Source organism: Heterocephalus glaber, unplaced genomic scaffold (genome assembly GCF_053883595.1).
Source record: "Heterocephalus glaber isolate CG9 unplaced genomic scaffold, H.glaber_assembly_v1.0 deba00000071, whole genome shotgun sequence".
Lineage (NCBI taxonomy): Eukaryota > Metazoa > Chordata > Mammalia > Rodentia > Bathyergidae > Heterocephalus > Heterocephalus glaber.
The window spans coordinates 17,239,347-17,254,158 of NW_028258137.1; the positions used below are offsets into that span (position 1 = coordinate 17,239,347).

The 14,812-nt window shown below is 40.9% G+C and overlaps 2 protein-coding genes across 4 annotated transcripts in view; both read right to left on the reverse strand.

The window, feature by feature from the left end:
* The window catches only part of Tango6 (transport and golgi organization 6 homolog), a 216,388-nt gene extending 210,327 nt beyond the window's left edge, over positions 1–6,061 (reverse strand). For 2 of the 3 annotated variants that reach the window (XM_021256790.2, XM_087213038.1), the window contains exon 1: positions 5,878–6,061. In XM_021256790.2, the coding sequence (XP_021112449.2) occupies positions 5,878–5,974 (97 nt within the window). In that variant the 5' untranslated portion in view covers positions 5,975–6,061. The remainder of the gene's footprint in view (positions 1–5,877) is intronic. The other variant, XM_004843232.4, reaches the window with a different exon arrangement.
* A 5,647-nt stretch (positions 6,062–11,708) lies between these two features.
* Positions 11,709–14,812, reverse strand: part of Cdh1 (cadherin 1) — a 76,036-nt gene continuing 72,932 nt past the window's right edge. Inside the window, exon 16 of the mRNA XM_004842961.4 lies at positions 11,709–13,704. Coding sequence (XP_004843018.2) covers positions 13,495–13,704 — 210 coding nt within the window. The 3' untranslated portion in view covers positions 11,709–13,494. The remainder of the gene's footprint in view (positions 13,705–14,812) is intronic.

Sequence of the window (14,812 nt, forward strand, 5' to 3'; positions counted from 1 at the left end):
ACAAATACTAGCTGACATGAAAAATCATATAAGCACTAATACAATAGTAGTGGGGCACCTCAATACCCCACTGTCACAAATAGATAGATCAACTAGACAAAAAACAAGCAATGAAATACTAGAACTCAATCAAACTCTTGAACAAATGAACTTAACAGATGTTTACAAAGTGTTCCACCCCACAAAATCACAATACACATTCTTTTCAGCTGCACATGGGTCATTCTCCAAAATAGACCACATACTTGCTCATAGAACATGTTTAAGTAAGTGCAAAGGAATCGAAGTTATCCTCTGTATCTCATCAGACCATAGTGCAATGAAATTGGAGATGAATAGCAAAAGAAACCGCAAGAATTTCATAAACACATGGAAATTGAACAACTCACTTCTGAATAACCAATGGGTCACAGAGGAAATTAAAAAAGAAATTAGGGCTGGGGATTTAGCTCAGTGGTGCTGCCACCTGCCTCACAAGTGGAAGGTCCTGAGTTCGATCCCAGTACCAAAAAAAAAACAAAAAAAGAAGAAGAAATCAGACAGTTCTTTCAATTAAATGACAATGACAATACAACATATCAGAATCTATGGGACACAATGAAAGCAGTCCTACGAGGGAAATTCATAGCGGTGAATACTCATTCAGAAAACAGAGCAAGCCCAATTAAACAAGCTGATGCTGAACCTCAAGCTTCTAGAAAAAGAAGAGCAAGACAAACCCAAAGCTCACACAAGGGAGGAAATTATAAAGATCAGAGCAGAAATCAATGCAATGGAGACTAAGAGAACGATACAAAGAGTCAATGAAGCCAAGAGTTGGTTCTTCAAAAGAATAAATAAAATTGACAAACCCTTAGCCAACCTTATCAGAAAAAGGAAAGAAAAGGACCAAATCCATGCAATTAGGAACGAAAAGGATGAAATTACAATGGACCCAGGAGAAATCCAGAGGATCATCAGTACCTACTTTGAGAACCTATACGCCCATAAGATGGAAAACACAGAAGAAATGGACAGATTCCTAGATACATATGAATTACCAAAGTTGAACGAAGAAGACCTAAACATTCTAAACAACCTAATATCAATCAATGAAATTGAAAATGTAATTAAAAACTTACTGGGGCTGGGGATTTAGTTCAGTGGTTTCGCTGCCTGCTGCACAAGCGCAAGGACACTAGTTTGATCCCAGGTATCAAAAAAAAAAAAATTACCAACTAAGAAAACCCAGGTCCTGATGGCTTCACTGCTAAATTCTATAAGACATTTAGAGAGGAACTACTGCCACTACTGTTTAAACTCTTCAATGAAATTGAAAGGGAAGCAATACTCCCAAATTCATTCCTGGAAGCAAGCATCACCTTGATCCCTAAAGCAGAGAAAGACCCAATGGAAAAAGAGAACTATAGGCCAATCTCACTAATGAACATAGATGCAAAAATCCTTAATAAGATACTGGCAAATGGAATGCAGAAGATCATCAAGAAGATCATACACCCTGATCAAGTGGGATTCATCCCAGGGATGCAAGGATGGTTCAACATATGCAAATCAATCAATGTAATACACTATATCAATAGGGCCAGGGACAAAAACCATATGATAATCTCGATAGAAGCAGAAAAAGCATTTGACAAAATCCAACATGCATTTATGATAAAAACCCTACAAAAAATTGGAATAGATGGTCTCTACCTCAATCTGATAAAAGCCATCTATGAAAATCCAACAGCAAATATCATACTAAATGGTCAAAAACTGAAATCCTTCACACTAAAATCAGAAACAAGACAAGGATGTCCACTATCACCACTCCTATTCAATACAGTTTTGGAAACATTACCCACGGCAATTAGGCAAAAGAAATAAAAGGAATAAAGACAGGAAATGAAGAAGTCAAACTGTCATTATTTGCAGATGACATGATACTGTATATAGAAGACCCCAAGAACTCCACCAAAACTCTTCTAGACTTAATAATCAAATTCAGAAAAAAAAATCAAATTCAGTAAAGTAGCTAGATACAAGGTCAACTCACAAAAATCAATAGCTTTCCTCTACATGAACAACAGACTCCCTGAGAGTGAAATAGGGCAAACAATTCCTTTCACAATAGCATCCAAAAAACTGAAATACCTAGGAATCAACCTAACAAAAGACATCAAAGACCTCTTCTCTGAAAACTATAGCACTCTGAAAAGAGAGATTGAAGATGATACAAGAAAGAGGAAAGACATTCCTTGCTCCTAGGTAGGAAGGATCAACATAGTGAAAATGGCCATACTTCCAAAACTGCTATATAGATTCAATGCAATCCCAATTGAAATTCCAGCAGCATACTTCACAGACCTTGAGAAAACTATCCAAAAATTCATTTGAAACAAGAAGAGACCCAGAATAGCAAAAGCAATTCTAGGTAACAGAGACATGGCAGAGGATACTACACCCCCAACTTGAAACTCTACTACAAAGCTACTGTGATAAAAACAGCATGGTACTGGCAAAGAAATAGACAAGAGGACCAGTGGAACAGATTAGAAGATGCAGAAACAACTCCAGACACACTCAGCCACCTCATCTTCGACAAAGGAGCCAAATACCCTCACTGGAGGAAAGACAGCCTCTTTAATAAATGGTACTGGAAAAACTGGGTTTCAACTTGCCAAAGACTAAAACTAGATGTATATCTCTCACCATGCACTAAACTAAAATCAAAATGGATTAAAGATCTAAATATTAAAACAGAAACACTAAACCGGTTGGAAGAGAGTTTAGGAAGAACTCTTGAAGACGTTGTTGTAGGAAAAGATTTTGTGAACAAAACCTCAGTTGCCCATGAACTAGCAGAATCAACAAGTGGGATCTCTTCTTACTAAAAAGCTTCTGCACAGCAAGAGAAACCACCAACAGTGTGAAGAGATAACCCACAAAAAAAATTTTCACCAGCTGTTCCTCAGACAGCTGTTGGCGGGGCTGTGGGGAAAGAGGAACCCTGCTCCACTGCTGGTGGGAGTGTAGACTGGTGCAAGCACTGTGGAAATCAGTATGGAGATACCTCAAAGAACTAAGACTAGAAGTCCCATTTGACCCAGCTATTCCCCTGCTGCGTATCTTCCCCAAAGAATTAAAAGAATCATACTACAGTGATATATGTGCACCCATGTTCATAGCAGCACAATTTGTAATAGCTAAAACTTAAGAAGCAGTCCAAATGCCCATCAACTGGAGACTGGATAAAGAAAATGTGGTTTTTTAATAAAATGGAGTACTACTCAGGCATAAAAAATGAGAAATTAGAGACATTTATAGCTAAATGGATGCACATTGAGGCGATACTCTTAAGTGAAATAAATAGGACACACATGTGTAAATACCAAATAGTTTCTCTAGTGTGAGAAACTGAAAGTGTAAATAAGGACTAAAAGGTATAATAGATAATCTGAAATAGGAAGAAAAGGGGCAGAGGGGAAGGGGAAGTGGGAGGGGTAGGGGAAAGGAAAGAAGGGAATGGAATGAATATGAGAAAAAGAAAAAATGAAAACAAAGTCTTTGTAACTAGGGAGGGATGGAGGGATGGAGGGATTGAAGGGAGGGCACGGGAAAGGGGAAAAAATAAGAACCAAGAGAGATTATGTAAAGTGCAAATTTCCCATGATGAATGTCATTATATTGTATACCTAAAATGTACCAATAAAATTAATTTTTTTAAAAAAGATTTATCTGCTTTCCAATGTCCATTAGTACCTACTCTGGTAAGCAATTTAACCTCAGGTGTCTTCACTTTTCCCTAATATGCAATATGCAATCACCCTGAGTGCAGCCTTTCTCCTTTCTTGTTGTGTTTTGTTTTGTTTTGTTGTCTTTTTGGTTTTTGTTTTTTTTTTTTTGGTATCGGGGATCGAACTCAGGACCTGGCAGTTGCAAGGCAGGTACAGTACCACTGAGTTAAATTCCCGACCCAACCCTTTCTCCTTTGTCCTCACAGAGGAGGCCAATTAGGCCTCAATTCTCCTCTGATCTTTGACAATATACAAAATGATATAATTTTACCACACTACTTATTCTTCTCAACTAGAAATTCTTGAATTCTTGGATGTTAAATGAATATGTGTATATAATTTCACCATAATCTTGGAGATCAGATAGGATTTTTTTTTTCGAGGTAAGGTGTCACTATGTAGTTCAGGCTGGCCTCAAACTTGCTGAGATCCTCCTGCCTCAACTTCCTAAATCCTGGGTTTAAAGGCACCATTATGCCCAGCTCTAAAGACACCTTTCTACAAATGAAGTATAGGTTCTTTGTGATAGTCAACTACTTCCAATCTTTTGCTTATTTAACCTTATTCTCAGTGATATTGTATAGTTTCATTGCTAAAGAACTACTGTAACCTCTGTGTTAGTAAGTTAAAACTGTATTTTGTAGTTCAACTTTTAATTGAGTCAACATAGTCAACACAGAGTATTTACTATGCTGTGTAACTGGGGATTGAATCCAATGCCTTTACAGTGAACTATATCTGCCACCCTTTTATTTTTTATTTTGAGACAGAGTCTGGCTAAACTGCTAAGTTACCCAAGATGGCCTCCTAAAAGAAACCTAAATTTAAATCCTACCTCTGTCATTCACTAGTATCACACTGGAGAATTTCCAATGTACCTGAACCTTGGTTCCTTCATCTGTAAACATGAAATCCAAGTAATACCAATCTCTTGGAAGTGTTGAGGATTAAATGATATACATATAAAAAGGATAGCATAGGGGCCAGGGTTTTAGCTCAGTGGTTCTGCCGCCTTCCTCGCAAGCGCAAGGTCCCGAGTTCCATCCCAGGTACCAAAAAAAAAATCATGGGGCCAGGGATTTAGCTCAGTGGTTCCGGCCCCTGCTGCGCAAGCACAAGGTCCCGAGTTCAATTCCCGGTACCAAAAAAAGAGGATAGTATAGGAACTGATATTTTGTAAGCACTATTACCTATTCACTTCCCATTAGTATCGTGTAATATATGCAGTTGCTGCAGTTTTGGGTTAAAACTTCTATGCCAAAATTTGAGACTAGGGACACAGCATCATAGCCTTTCATGTGACCATAGTTTACTAATTCTATAAATCCCTTCCCCCAAAATATATACTCCAATTACAAGGAAGGCCCTATTTCTTATGTCCTTTCTCAAAGCTCTAGATAACACGAAAGGCTCTATACTGAATAATCTGCCCTGGTCCGAAAAGGGAATTGGGTAGACTTCGACTCTAGGTCCGTGATCTACTTCTAATTCAACTACTTGATCTCGGACAGGTTATTTAATGTCTTCAGCGAGCCACAGGGTCCTCATTTATATAAGAAGAGTGCTAGGCTCAACCAATTCCACTGATCCTTTAGATTATAATTGGGAAGATCATGTCAAGTCACCACAAAAGATTAAGGTGCCTGAAAATCCCTAAATACTCTCTCCAAACCCAGCTCAAACGTTACTGCTTCCTATTTATGGACACCTTCACATTTTGTGCAAATCTCAAGCGTCCTCATTCAAGCCCGAACGCCCTCAAGCGGTTGGGATGTCACATTACACCTCACGGGTGCCTACACCTCTCTGAAACAGTTCCCGCAGTCCCTACCTCACAGCAGAGCAGAATGAAATAATGGACCAAAGGCACAGGGAAGCGGTCAAGAGATGTTGGCTAGTATCGGTATTCATCCGGTTCCCTGCCTCTCTTTGAGCCTTAAGTTTGAAATGAGGCTGGACCATGCCCAAATCCCTCAGCAGCGGGGCAGAGGGTACAGGGAGGGCCTGAGGGGCGCGAGCTACGGAAGCCACGGGCCCCTGGAAGACTGGGTCCCCGAGAGTCCGGGGTCCAGCCCCGCGCCAAGATGCGTCTTCTCACCTCCCGGGCTCAATAGCAGCTTCAGCGCTTCCAGAATCTGGTCCAGACCGCATGTCTCCAGAACCCCGCTACCCACAACATGTCCCGGAGCCGCCATGACTGGAGTGGAATATATAGTCTTGAGACCTGCTCAGACGTTTTGGTGGACCCGCGCTGCTGCCATGTTGAGTGTGGCAAAATGAGCTCGCAGAGTTAGGGGCGGGGCGTGGGCGGGACGGGCTCAGTAAGGAACACTCCTGTCACGTAAATCTTTTTCTGATCTCCTCTACTCCACTGAGCCAGTTGGAGAACAAGCACAGTTTCAGAAATTCAATGTAATTAACTGCTATAAAAAAGAGAAGACAGCCAGGGATTAAGCTTAGTGGTGCTGCCGCCCGCCTCGAAAGCGAAAGGTCCTGAGTTCAACCCCTGTACCAAAAAAAAAAAAAAAAAAAAAGAGAGAGAGAGAAGACAGAAATAGTTTATCACAAATTAATATCTATTTCAGTATACCGGAAGACAAAATGAAATAGACCTACTTACAGTGAAGTTTAGATAAACAATACAATGCTCAATTGAATATTGTTGATTTCTTAATAAGTGACATTTAAAATAAACGTTTGCAAGCACATATATCCACTATGAATGTAACAGCTACAAATGTTGCTATTAGTGATATAATTTTTTCCTGTTTGTTTGTGCTGGGGATTAGTGCAGGTCATGAGAAGTGCGTGCTCTAAAACTGAGCTGTCTCACACAGTGCCCGTGAAATGGACTGAGTAAAGTTAGTCTTTGTTCCATTTACGTGGTTATTTCATTCAGAAGTCGGTGTATAATAAAACCATACCCACCTCACCCCGAATTGCGTTTATGTGTAAAACAGAATGGATTTGAGATTCAGATAATCGGAAATCGGTTTTCACCAGCATGAATCCTGGTGGGAAATTCAAACATTTCAGGAAAAGCCTGAGACAGTTTCTCCCTATGTAGTTTATGCTGGTCTTGAACTCATTATGTAGCCCAGGCTCACCTCAAACTCGAGGCGATTCTCTTGCCTCACCTCAGCCTTCCAAGTGCTGGGATCCCAGGCTTGTGCCACCACACCCGCTCTGGAACAACATATTTGAAGGGAAAAAAAATGACCCATAAAATTACCAAGATGGAGCCGGGCTTGGTGGCGCACGCCTGTAATCCCAGAACTCGGGAGACTGAGGCAGGAGGACTGCTGTGAGTTTGAGGCCAGCTGGGGCTGCATAGTGAGTTCAAGGGCAGGCTGAACTACATAGCAAGACCCTGTCTTGCCAAAAACAAAAACAAATTACCAGGATGTTCTTTTTGTTGTTGTTGTTGTTACCAAGAATCGAACTTGGGTCCTTGCACTTACGAGGCAGGCAGCAGAACCACTGAGCTAAATCCCCGGCAAGGATTTACTTTTATGGTATGTATTTCCTTCCATCCATTGTTATTAGATAATTTTTCCTCATTTATGGGCACAATTTCATTTTGGAAAAAATAAGGTGATTTTGAGGTATTAAAATATTTAGCAAAATTTGTATAATGATATATTTTTCCAGTCCTGGGGATTGAGCCCAGGACCTTAGCACTAAGCCATATTCCAGTCCTTTTGTTATTTCTTATTTTAATACAGGGTCTCTCTAAATTGCCCAGATGGGCTTGAACTTTTGATCCTCCTGCCTCAGCCTCCCAGAGTGCTGGAATTATAAGGACGTGCCTCCTTGCCCTGTTCTATCTTCCTATCTTGAAAATGATAACACATTTGAATTAAGAATTCTCAGACTTCACCTCTGAGCCCTGCACTGAACACGGTGGCACTAAGGAAGCCAGCTCTCCTAAGGTGGCCTGAGCCTCTTTACCCCTCACGGTAGTCTCTGTCCTGCACCAGCAAGGGCTTTCCACTCAGTGTCAACACCCCAGCCCTGCACATTCGAGCTCTGCACACACATTTCCAGGCAGGTAACACTTGTCCCCACTCCCCCAGTGCTGTGACTGTCCCTAGTACACCTTGCTGAAGGAGGCAGAACAAGTGAGGAGGCTCTGCAGGCTCAGGATGGCTGGGCAGGGAGTTCCAGGACTCTGGAACCTGGAGTGTGGTCTGGGAGAAGATTGGGGATTTGGGGTGGGCAAGTCCCCTAGACCTGGAAGATTTCTTGCCCAGGGGGTGGCTGGGTAGGGCCTCCTAAGCTTGGGTTTCAGGAATGAGACTGTACCAGGGTAGTACTGGTATGGGGTTTACAAAAGATGGTAGGATAGCCAGAACCAAGAATCCTTTATCCCAAATATTACAGAATTAGGACATCACTGTTTTTAATCTTTTAGGCTATATAGGCTTAAATACAAATTGAAATGATTTCAAAAGCAATGTCACAAAGATTTCATAAAAAATTTTTACACCAAAAAATAGATATATCCCATGTGGGACAGTGAGCACATTTTAATGTCCATGATAAGATGTTGGAGGAGACCCCCAGGCCTGTAAATCTGTAGTGTTAAATTGGCCTTGTAGCTGAAGAAGAAAATATTCTTGGACCTTTCCCACCCTAAATTTATTCGAATGGGCTTCTGTATTATTGTTTTCTTTAAAAAAAAAATTTTTTTTGGTAGTTGGGATTGAACTTGGGACCTTGAGCTTGCATGGCAGGCAGTGGCACCACTGAGCTAAATCTCTGGCCCTATTGTTGTTTTCTAATTTTTTAATTCATACATCCTTGCAGTGCATGCATTTTACATTTTTTTTCTTTTTGGTACTGGGGATCGAACTTGGGTCCCTCTGCTTGTGAGGCAGGCAGCGGAACCACTGAGCTAAATCCCTGGCCCAGTATATGAATTTTACAATCAGCTTTGGAGTAGGTACATATACATATATAGCCTGTTTTTTAAAAAAATTCTCTTCCCTTTTCTTCTCCCTGTTTTTTTGAGACAGTCTTGCTTTGTAGCCCAGGATGGCCTTGAATTTGTGGTCTTGTCTAAGCCTCCAAAGTCCCAGGATTACAAGTCATGTGCCACCTTGCCCAGCTTCAAATGGGCTGTAGCTCAGTGGCAGAGTGGTTACCTAACATGCATGAAACCCTGGGTTCAATCCTCACCACTCAAAAAAAAAAAAAAAAATTAAATGGGCTTTCGGGTATTGTTTCTTTACAATTCAGTATTGTAGCTTATGGAATTTTAGTTTCTAGGAATTGAAGTCTGGTAGCTCCTTCCTGTTTGTTCTGGGTAGCTTTGTTAAAAACACAGAAGTACAGCTGGGGGACCCTGTGGTATATGCTATCAAACATCCATACAACAAATCCCCACAGGAGTTATATGGGGGGGGGTGTGCTACCCCTCTGCAAAGAGCCATCTGGGGATGTTCAAGACACACATACACACACACAAGCTGGTATTCATGGAAAATGTGCTCTACTCATTTGAAATCAGCCATCAAGGAGCTCATTATATTATAATTTGATGGCAGCCGAACAAGTCATCAAAGCAGCCTATGGTGTTTGCATCCTGTTTGCTCAACTCACAACTAATGAGACTAGTAGTATTCAGTGTATTCAATTCACTATCAGTGGCTGTTTTACAGGAGCAGAATTCCCAGGACAGACCTTAGCAAATTAAGTGTTCTTGTGAGGAACATTTAGCCATGTTTGTGTTCCATTATCCATAATTGGCCCCTTATTGTGGTGCTGGGAATTGAACCCTGGGCCTCACACACTAAGCAAGCTGTCAACCATTGAGCTACATCCATACTCCTTTCTGCTTTTCTTCTGTTGCCTGTGCCTGTTGTATTCAAGAAATCATTGCTACATCTGACATGAAGCTTTTCTTCTTTTGGGATACACGTTAACTTTTGCATATGTTAAGGTAAAGGAAGACCCAAGTTTCCCAGCCCATTTGTTGAAAACAATATCTTTTCCCCCATTGGTTTCAGCACCACTGTCAAATATCACTTGACCACATATATGAGATTTATTTCTGGCCTCCTTATTCCTCCATTTATTTTGAAATATTTTAAATACAAAGAAAAATGGAAATAGTAATACATGAACACATAGATTGTCACTGTGAACATTTTGCTGCATTTACTTTCTTGCTGCTTCTCAATATATACCCTTTTGGAAGCCATTTAAACAAACTTCCAGATATCATGATATTTTATCCCAACAGCCTTTATCCCTAAGAATAAGGGATATGCTGTCCTAGAGACACTATCTCCATTATTGCAACCAAAAAAACTAACATTCATTCAGGAATTACATACAATGAGCTATAGCCAAACTTTCAATTTCCCCAAAATGTCTTTTTGTAGGTTTTTTTTTTTATACCGATATCCAATCAAAGTTCATATATTGATGGTTTTGGAAAAGCTAAATTTCCCAGAAATTCCACTCTTATGCATATTCCTAAAAGAAGTGGAAGCAGGGACTCAAGTATTTGTATACCAGTGTTCATTTTAATGGTCAAATTAGAAACAGCCCAATGTGAGTGAATAAAATGAGGTATATGCATACAATGGAGTATTATTTGGCCCTGAAAAGGAATGATGGTTTGATACAATATGAAGGTACCCTGAAATTATGCTAGTAAGCTAGACATATCTAGAATAGGCAAAATCACAGACACAGAAACAGAATAGGGTATTTATTACCAGGGGCTGAGGAGAGACAGATAATGGAGAGGTTTTTGGATGTTGGATACAGAAATTTTTTTGGAGTGATAAAAAATGTTTTGGAGCTAGGCAGGGTGGCACATTCCTGTAATCCCAGCACTTGGGAGGCTGAGGCAGGAGGATCACTGCAAGTTCAAGGCCAGCCTGAACTATACAGCAAGACCCTATCTCAAAAACAAAATGTTCTGGCAGTAGAAGGGGTAGATATACAACAATTTGAGTGTACTAAGCATCATTAACTTGTACACTTAAAAATGGTAAAATGAGGGGCTGGGGATTTAGCGCAGCAGTTCCATTGCCTCCTTGCAAGTTCAAGGTCCCAAGTTTGATCCCTGGTACCAAAAAAAAAAAAAAAAAAAAGGTAAAATGAGTACAGTTGCAGTTTGGGATGAAAAGTTTCTGAAGATGGATAGTATTAATGGCTGTGCAATAATTGGAATGTACTTAATGACACTTAACTATATAATCACAAATGGTTAAAATGATATTGTTATATTTACTATAATTTTTTTTGGTACCAGGTATCTAACTTAGGACCTTTTGATTTGCCAGGTAGGTGTGGCACCACTGAGCTACATCTCCGGCCCATATTTACTACAATTTTTCAAAGATTATCAAAGCCAGGTGTGATGGCGTAAGCCTGTAATCCCAGCACTCAGAAGGCTGAGGCCAGCCTGAACTACACAGCTAGAGCCTGTCTCAAAAATAAAATAAATTATCAAAAGAAGAAAAAACTATTCCTGTATAGCAGAAAAAATGTTGCAGATCTGTTCCAGGGTTTCTCAGCGCTACTGACATCATGGGTTGGGGAACTCCTTGTTGTGGGGGAGTCCTGTGCATTGCAGGGTGTTTAACAGCATGGCTGGCCTTGACTTGGTGACAGTAACATGGCCTTGTTATCGCCAAAGATGACAAAACCCTCTTCAGCAGAGTTCCCCTGGCTGACCAGATAGACAAGGACTGTTTGAAACTTTGTTTCTGCCGGGTGGAACAGCCCACTGCTGGTTTCAGGCCACAAAGACAGTCTTCAGGTAAAGTGGCCTAGTAAATGTGGATTCCTCTTCTTGGCCCCAAGCAGAATGGCTGAACACTCTGGAGACTGAAGTTTCTGTCTCCAGGCTTTGACTAAACTCCCCTCCTTTATCTTCTTTGGAATACCAGTGGGATCAAATCAAACAAGTTTGACAATGGCTTAACAAAACTCTTTAATAAAATTTATAAAAATGCATCTTTGGGAATAATTTTCTTGCTTGTTTTCCTTTTCCACTCCCAAAGAAGATACAAAATTATCAGCACCCACACACATTTACAGTCAAAACTACAATGACATTCTCTACACCCAGCTACATTAGATATGGTTTAAACTGCAGAAAAATCAAGACAATTCCAACAATTGATTACAGGCATGATTTTTTTCCTCCCCCACTTAACAGCAAAGCAATTTCAAAAAACTCCTTCCTGTGGTTATCAACAGTTGAAACTTGCATTTTGAATGTAAAGAAAAAGAAAAGATTTAATCAAGGTCCTTTCTCCTCCTTCCCCCTTTCTAATGTCCATTAGAACAGTGTTTTCTTTCTTCTCCTAAGAAAAAAAGTTGGAATTCTCAATATTGTATTTTCTGTGCACACTTGGAATCAGGCATCTATGTCCAGATTGGCCAGCATTCTTTCTAGACACCATCAAAAACAAGCATTTGGAGATGCTGGGCTTTTGTATACAGCCCATGGTATGGGAATCCCAGTAGGAAACACAGGTTAAGATTCCCCTTTTCTTCACGGACGTTCAAGAAAAGAGGCTGCCCCACCTCAGCCATCCTCAAAATCAGTTTGCTAAATGGCCAAAATAATGACAAGCTCTCCTGCCACCTCCATGCCCATATTTCTTTTCTGTCTTTGGCTGTAGCACTGTAGGCACTATTCTAAGTGTTATTAATAAATAAACATGAAAAATTAAGTGGCACCTGAAAATTCACCGTATTTTCTGGTCAAGGCTCCTGATACAGAACCAAAGTATCCCACAATGACATTCACATAACAAACACTGACTCAGAACAAGTAAATGCATTGATGCCCATTTCAACCTAATACTTAGGAGCTGAAAAGGAAAACCAAGAAGTCTTTAGAGTACACAATACCCAGTCAAGACATGGCCAGACCAAGACACATGCCCGTCGCCCTAAAAGGGCCCAGTATTTTCTGTATCAGGACTCCCATGTATGGCAGGGCAACAGAATTCAGGAGTAAGAGTGGAGATTAGGACACAGGACATCAGTGCAGTGATTAGGTGGTGGTGAAGGAGGCATTCAATAAAAAATTTTTTAAAAAAATATAAAACAACATTTGACTTTGGCCCTCCTTTTAAACATGAGACAAACTTCCTTGAGGAAATCTATAAGTTGCTAGCAGAAACAACTTATTTTACAATTGACTTTTTTTTGAGACAGGGTCTTACTATGTAGTTCATGATGGCCTTGAACTCACTATGTAGCCCAGGCTGGCTTCAAACTCACAGTGATCCTTCTGCCTCAGCCTTCTGAGTACTAGGATTATACGTGTGCACCACAACGCCTGGCGGCTAGCAGAGATATCTGAAGCTGAAATTGTTCTTTGAAGTATCAAAATTCCAGGAGCTTTGGGACCTTATTATGATGTAAAGATTAAAGGGGTGAGGGGCTGGGGATTTAGCTCAGTGCTTCTGCCGCCTGCCTCAGAAGCACAAGGACCCGAGTTCGATCCCTGGTACCAAAAAAAAAAAAAAAAAAAAGATTAAATGGGGGGAAAATATTTAATGAGTAAGTCAAAACCTTCTTAACACACACAAAACAGAGATATGAAGAGAAAACCATAACTATCTGAACTGTGTCATGAATCAGCCTTGGTCCAAGAGACTCATGGCAAGAGAAGAGAGCTGAATATCACCAGCAACATTGTCCTGCATTTCATATTGCTCAGGCCTCTCAAGTCTGCTTAGTCATCCTCGCCACCTCCATACATGTCCGCCAGCTTCTTGAAGCGATTGCCCCACTCACTCAGGTAGTCATAGTCTTGATCCTTGTCTGACTCCGAGGAGTTCAGGGAGCTCAGACTAGCAGCTTCGGAACCACTTCCTTCATAGTCGAACACGAGCAGAGAGTCGTAAGGGGGAGCTGTGGGGTCACTGTCAGCAGCCTTCAGGTTCTAAAGAGGGACAAAGTCAGTGAAAGGCAAGGCACAGCACTCATCAGAGGCAAGACGCCTTCTTGCGGAGCTTCAGGCAGTGTGTGACAATGCGCCAGCTGGAAGGGCACCAGGGAGCAGTTAAGACCAACAAGGTGCATCATCCAAACTGGCATGGCAAGAGGGACAGGAAAAAGCAATTGAAATCGCTCCCTTTGCCAGGTCGTGGGGTTAGGCCCCAGCACAGCAAAAAAAGTTGGACATGATTTTAAAAAATTTTTGTACATGCACATAATATACTTCAATCATTCCCTCCATGACCCCTTGCCCCAGCCTCCCCCCAGTCTCACATTTTGGAGGGGGTGGATTTCAACATGTATCATGTATTTTGGTCATATTCACCCCTTCCGTTACCTGCCCCCTCCCCCCAGGATACAAGGTTGAGGAAGAGAAAGTTACAGAAAGCTTTCCCTCTAAGCCCAAACGATAAAATTCATGTAAGCAGGGAGAAATAGGGACTGAGAGGGTGGTCTAGAAGTCTAGAAGGATGAATGCCAAGCTACTGATATTAAAAGTTTAATCTGGGGAGTAGTTTGAAGACCTGAGGAAGGACTTATGTGTTCTTTATATATATGTACATTTTATAATTTATATTTTGAAGATAGCAAGCATATTACTTTTCTAATTTAAAAGCTACAAATAAATGTGATGGCTTATAAATGAATGTGAACGAAGGAAAGGACCCAAATCCATGTGTATCTAAGATAGATGGAGAAGATGGTCCTTCTTGTTCTCCAAGGACCTGGGGCTTTGAATGGATGTGGCTTGCTTACTCCCAACACTGCATGCTCTGTACAGCCCTCAGGGACAGTAACCTCCATAGAAGACAAAAGCAAAACCAGCCTCTAAACTAGGCATAGTGGCACATGCCTGTATTCCCAGCTGTCCTGGAAGCTGAGGCAGAAAGATCCCCAGTTTGAACCCAGCCTGGACAACTTATTAAGCAAAACCCTGTCTGAAAAAAGAAGAAAAAGGGGACTAGGGTAGGCTGGGAATGTAGCTCAGTGTGAAATCACCAGTACTGAAAAACAGAATAAAACAGGCTCCACATGAACTCACCAGGGACACT